The sequence below is a fragment of the Embiotoca jacksoni genome, unplaced genomic scaffold, assembly GCF_022577435.1.
Source record: "Embiotoca jacksoni isolate LCO1_2020_lvr unplaced genomic scaffold, fEmbJac1.0.p SCAF_90, whole genome shotgun sequence".
Lineage (NCBI taxonomy): Eukaryota > Metazoa > Chordata > Actinopteri > Embiotocidae > Embiotoca > Embiotoca jacksoni.
Genome location: NW_027185448.1, coordinates 436,163 through 442,500, shown reverse-complemented (window position 1 = coordinate 442,500; position 6,338 = coordinate 436,163). Strand labels below are relative to the sequence as shown.

The window sequence follows — 6,338 nt, the reverse complement described above, 5'->3', positions numbered from 1 at the left end:
GCCAAAGCATCAAGATTATCTGACATTGAGCATCTTGATCATTTAAAGCAACAGTTCAGAGAACTTTAGGTATATGTGACCTTTTTATAAATCACATTTTCCATTTATTGGCTTTGTGTACTTTACTCCCTCATTCAATTCCAGTAAATGAATGTAGTATTTGTACATCGTGATACTGAATGGATTCAACCCGTATGTGATTATTAAAAGTAGATGAAGTTACGGTCTGTGTGCGTCCAGTCAACTGAAATGTTCCCTTAAAGCTCAGATAGGATTCTCAACCTCTTTGTTTTTCATTAGTTATCAAGAAAACAAAACAGCGGCATCACGTTCTTGTTATTTCCATTTTATTTTACAAAGTTTCGACAGCTTCCAGCATCAAACTCAGAAGTTCCTGTGAAACAAAAGAGGAAACAGTTGTTAGTTGATGAGTCCAAGTTATGGTTAGTAACTACAAACATCCACGTCATGAACTAAAGGGGATGTTTTTTGGAAAGAATGTTTGTCACACAAACTCTAAAGTTTTCAAAGGTTTTAACTAAATAAATGTTGTTGTTTTTGTTTTTTTAAAGTAGCATTATTTTATAATCAAATCACTTTATTTCTAATACGAGTTCCGGTTTATCACATGTTTTTTTTCAGATCAAGATGCAGAATATAAACCAGTAAAACGAACTGCTTCACTTCAGCCCAACATGATCACAGCTGGAAAAACTCACAAGAAATCAATAAAATGAACGATGGCTGCTTCGGTTTCAGGGTTCTTGCTGAATTTGTTTCCCGTTTGGTCTCGAGACCTTTTCTCAACATATTATCACCTTCTGAACTAAACAGGAACTTGTAAATAAAACGATAAATAAAAAGCTCAGGAGGTTTTTTATCAGGAAAAAAAACCTTAAAATCTCAAACTATTATGATGCGAACCACTTTTTTTTTATTTGTCCTCGTTATGCAGAAATGCTTCAAATATAACAACATTTTTCATTTACGATAAACAATCTGCTGCTTGAAGAGTTGGACAGTTTCTTACTTTGCAACGATGGTGTCGTTCTTCGCCAGCCTCAGGATGGAGTCGTCAGACTCACCCTGTCGGAGATTTAACATAAATAAATCAGATCAGATGAAATCGTTTCGAAGTCCGACGTCCGTCTCCGGGTGAGAAAACAAATCTGACACGAGAAGCAAACGTTCCAGCGTTAACGTGACTGCGATGCAATAAAGATTCAGGCCGACTCACCATCCTGCGGATGGCGCCACAGATGGCGTAAGTCTTGAACTGACCGTTGAAGCGACCGGTCACTTTGTCAACCTGGAAGAAAAAAAGACGGAGAACGTTTTAAAGTTCTTCTGCTGGCGCCGATTCAATCTTTAAAAACTCATCTTTGTTCATCAGAATTACACATTTACAAGTTATTTACAGGTAAGAGCTCTACCTGTGCAAACAGGCCACACCCCCCCGTCGTGTGATTGGTTCCTTCGGTATGAGATGTATAAAAGTCTGAATGTGTGTTTTATGACGTTGACTGATTATTTCACTTCAAGCACTTCAAGTCTTCAAGCATGTCAAAATCTCCACGTGGACATTTGAACAAGATTAAAAACTTGAAGAGGATCTTTAATCTACCAACAACAACGTTTGAACACAAACAAACTTGAGCTGAATTTTAATCATTGCACAAAATTAAACTAGCTAACGGTTCCCTGATATTTTACATTTGTGAATGTGTATTTTTTGTTGTCAACATGAAACCATAACGACCGGCTCCCCGAATAGGAAGGACAAATATACACACATATTTGAATTGCAGTAAACGGTCGAGTTTTGTTTGTATCAGCTGTCTCCATGACAACCAGAGTCCCTCTGTTGTTCCCCGTTTGATGACCGAACCGCGTCCTGCTTCGGCGTCAGTTTTTCCTGAAACTCTTTGACCTCTCCGCCCCGGTGTTTTATTCGTGTGGCCGACGGCATGCAAAGTTTTTACCACCGCACAGTGAACCTGTTTGTTTACAGCCGTAAACAAAGCGTATTGAAATGGCGGTGAGATGAAGCAGCGTACGGATTGTCACATTTACTGTGATGAGGAGTGAAATATTTTAACACTGATTGCTGATCTTCGTTGCAACTTTTGGTAATAATACATTTTAAAACACTTTATATCAGGGGGGTCAAACTCATTTTAGTTAAGGGGCCACATACGGCCCACTTTCACCTCAAGTGGGCCAGACCAGTAAAATCATAATAACGCATTTATAACAACAATATTTCTCTGTTTCAATCATTGGTGAAGGTTTTTGGATGATAAATCCTGTTTTAAGGTCTTTCTACAATAAACTAGAAACATAAAGACCAAAAACTCAGAATCAGCCGACTGTTTATCTGCCCCGGCTCTCCTCTACAGACTCCCTCACAGCAGCTGCTCCCTCCGGAGCAGACGTCACATTTACGCTGTTTTTGAAGCAATTACTGGATCGATTAAAAAAAAAATAACAAAACGTTTGTACTCATAAACCTCCATATTCTCATAGAAATGCAATTTATGTCTTTCTGTAATTTTCACACTTAACAAAGTCATCCGGCGGGCCGAGCCGGACCCCCTGGCGGGCCGGATCCGGCCCGTGGGCCGTATGTTTGACACCCCTGCTTTATATGTAATAAAATAATAACATCTCACTCATTGAATTGATTATTTCTGCATGCGAGTCCCATCACTGTTACGAGGCTGCCAGCAGCAGGTCTGGAGTCGCTCCCGTCGGCTATTAATTTGTGCGGATCGATTTATTTTGTTTTGTTTTTTAGGAATGAAACGTACACGATGAATAAATGGCGTTTTACCGGTTGGTCTTCAGACAACAGCTCAAACATTAAATGGTGCCTAAAACTGTGAAGATAAACGTCACAAAGTCCTCGAACACAAAACTTAATTAACTCTGAACTCTCAGTTGGTTTTACAGCAGGATGAAGTCCTTGAACGCACCGCCCTCCAGGGGGGATTTCAAATCAACTTAAAATGACTCTAAACTCTGGATGATTCAACTTCAGGTAAAACTAAATGAATAAAATGCTGCGTATAAATGTTTTATAGTTCAAATGATTTCCAACAACCTGAACACGTGACTCTGTGGATCCAACATGTTCTTTCTATACTTCTTTTCTTTACATCTGCTCACTTCAACAGGAAACATCAGAGATGATCTTTGAATGACAAGCATCAGTAATGTGCTCCGGTTTACCTCCGCGATGTTGATCTGGATGGAGGCATGGTCCTTGGCTCCGATGATTCTGTTGCTGGCGGAGCTGCAAGCAGGTGGACGAACTTTAGTCTGGGTTCAAACATCACATCACCAACTCGGTCCAGCGACCTTCACACCTTCACAACAGGGTTCTCACCATTTCCGCGGGACGTAAAGGTCCACAAATTCACCAGCGTCGTTCTGCATGTTTGAAGGTTTTGAAGGTTTGACCGGAAGTCACCCGTAAATCTGAGAAACGACACGAAGAAGAAGAGATGACACCTGACGCTAACACCTGATGCTAACACCTGATGCTAACACGTGAAACTGAATGGATATCGGAGGTTTCACGGCAGCTTCCCACCCCCCCCCCAGAACAGTCCGACGTAAAACCGGCACCGCACGCCGTCAATCAGAACCAAACCGTCCGCGTGTTGAAGCAGAACCAGCTGGTCCAACTCGGCTAACCAGCTAGCATCCCGTTAGCATGCGGGGCGCACGCGGCCGCTCACAACACTCCGTCGGTCTTCCGGTGTTTACTCACGATTCCCGCTGAAAACACCGTCCATTGTTTTATCTACGACTCCATCGTCACCTTATCTTTGATTGGCAACACAAAAATTGCGGCTACGTGACGATATAAATCGACTTTTAAGCCTTTTTCAGACGCGAGCTCGACAGAAACCTACCGTGTAGGACAAACGGCCGACAGGAAAGGGAGGGCTGCCCACCCGGAAATAAAAAGCTCTCGTGTGAATGTCTGATCGCCACCTGCTGGACGCTGTTGCTCCTACAGGCGGGATGGCAAACACCACATGGAGGAGGAGGAGGGTGGAGGGGTGGGTGGAGGGGGTGGAGGGGTATGTGAGCAGATCAGTGTGTCTGCTTCCAACCATGCAGGAGCTGAGGGCGCTTTAGTTTCAGGATGTTTTAGACAAAACTGTTTTTATTTTTATGGAAACGGTTTAGAGGTGCAACATTTTAGAAATAGTTTCCCCAGTCTGGTGTATGAATACATTTGTCAGATTTTTTTTTTTATCTCCACACAATTAATAATTATTTTTCTTCCCTTAAAAGTCTTTAAATAATTTAAATTGAGTATTTTTTCTAAATATAAAAGCAACATAATGGAACAAAACAAGTATTAATTGGAAATTTTATCATTTTTTCCTGTATGTCAACGGGTGTTTTGATTGCATGATTTTGATGTGAATTTAAAAACATGGGAATTCAACACGGACAGACACTTTAACTAAATCTGTATATTTTCTATATTTCTGCAGAAGTATCACATAAAACATGATAAAAATGGGGATTTCTGTGATTTGTCATATTTATACAGAAATAAAAACAATTTTAAAGCGTACACAAACATTTCAAGCACCACAGTTTCTTAATGATTGATACAAAAACTCAATTTTTGTGTGTGATTATTCTTATATTTATTAAAGTTCAGTAAAGTACAGCAAAATAAAGCATTTATATAATGCAAAACAAAATTCACATTTTATTGAACAGAAATATTCTGATAGTATTGTGTTGTTGTTAATGCTGATTACATGATGCATCTAAAAATATTCAGATACTGAATGTCACATATTACAAAGCAACACACCCCCCCACGCCCCTCCTAAAGTGATTCATGTCACACTGAAATGTGCGATGCTTCTAAAAATACAGAAATTTATAAAATTTCATCACATGTACTCAAAAAAACAACATGTTTCAGAGTCAATTCATGTCACTGACATACATTATATTTTAACCTGGTATCAAGGTAAAGTGGGAAATAAACACGTTGGATCCAGTGTAGAAAAACGTGATAGCCGCTCTGCCCTGTCTCGGCGTGAAAGTTACACATTTCTACTTGGTCTCAAAACTGTTGCGTGAGCTTGTTCACATGATCCCAAGTCACATGACATTTGCCTGGATGTAAGTTTCCAAAACGTGTAACTGTCACGCATAGACAGCGCAAAGCGTCGGTATCTCACATTTTGCTGCAGTGGACCTGCTTGTGGTTTGCCATGATACCGGGTTGTATATTTAGCTTATCCTAAAGGATTATACTGTGTATTTATACTGCATTGAAATAAAACCCCAAACAAAAATACACAAAAACGTGGTCTAGGTAAAACTATATATATTAAAAAAAAAAAAAAGTGTTGCAACTATGACATCAAATACTACAAGTTGTCTTAATGTTTAGTGGCGTTTTAAAACTAAAACATGTCACACACACGCGCATCCGACAGCCAGCCGGTAGGGACAGAGGCACCAGCCGTTGCAGCTGTGTGTCATCTCGTGGACGAAAACCCGGACATAGATGGACTTGGCGGTCATGGTCGTATTGCGGCACGTCCCGCATACAGCATTAGAGATGGTCCTCGGTCTTCTGGCTGAGTCTTTATCTGCTCTGAAAAAAACAAAACCAAACAGATGGAAAGGGAATGAATGGCATGTAGAAGAGTCACATCAGTGGAGACAAAATGACAGATATCAGATTTAATACAGCTTTAAACTGTATTAAATCCAACACATCAATTCTCCAGCAATTCTTTCGATATTTTTTTGCCACATTAGTTGCAAAACTCAAACTTGAACAATTTCACTCAGCCTGAAATAACCTTAAATTGTGAAACTCAGAAACCGTCGCCCCTTAAAATCTTTTCACAATTATACGTCACCACGTGCACCGTTAGTTGAGAACAGGTCGTTAGGGAAAGGAAACTCACTCGTAGTGCCACGGCGCCGAGGAAGAGTTCGCGAGCTCGGCCGACAGGTGTTGGAATAACTGCTGGTGGTGCGTCTGAGGCTGGAAGGTGCATCCCTCTCTGCACACCGGCGAGCAGAGAGACGTCCTCATCAATACGATGCTGACCACGACCTGCAAGGAGGAAAAGAATCCGGAAATACAAACACAGTTTAGGGTCACATCACCAGAGCGAAACAACCAAATAACAATAGCTGATCATTTTCAGAAATGATGTTCCCCTTTATGTGACCTGTGCTGCATGTCAAACGTCTGCCGTCATAAGTAATCACTGCTGTGAATGAAGTCGTTTTAATCTTTACAAAAATTAATTCTGCAGTTCAAACTGTTTAAAGTA

General features: G+C 40.5%; 1 protein-coding gene across 1 annotated transcript; it reads right to left on the bottom strand.

Moving 5' to 3' along the window:
- Window positions 1-330: 330 nt before the first annotated feature.
- On the bottom strand, window positions 331-3,994 carry rps21 (ribosomal protein S21). Its single transcript, XM_069141750.1, has 6 exons — window positions 3,921-3,994; window positions 3,389-3,480; window positions 3,232-3,295; window positions 1,238-1,309; window positions 1,031-1,086; window positions 331-394 (listed from the first exon to the last, which is right to left on the bottom strand). Exons 2-6 carry the CDS (start codon window positions 3,436-3,438, stop codon window positions 385-387), a joined length of 252 nt encoding a protein of 83 aa, XP_068997851.1. The 5' UTR covers window positions 3,439-3,480; window positions 3,921-3,994; the 3' UTR covers window positions 331-384.
- Window positions 3,995-6,338: the final 2,344 nt, after the last annotated feature.

Excerpts from the sequence above, each read along its gene's own strand:
- rps21 (XM_069141750.1), bottom strand. The coding sequence starts at position 3,438 with ATGCAGAACGACGCTGGTGAATTTGTGGACCTTTACGTCCCGCGGAAA. Across the intron at positions 1,310-3,231 it reads TCCAGATCAACATCGCGGAG|GTTGACAAAGTGACCGGTCG; the intron begins GTAAACCGGAGC and ends TTTTTCTTCCAG. Across the intron at positions 1,087-1,237 it reads GTGGCGCCATCCGCAGGATG|GGTGAGTCTGACGACTCCAT; the intron begins GTGAGTCGGCCT and ends AATCTCCGACAG.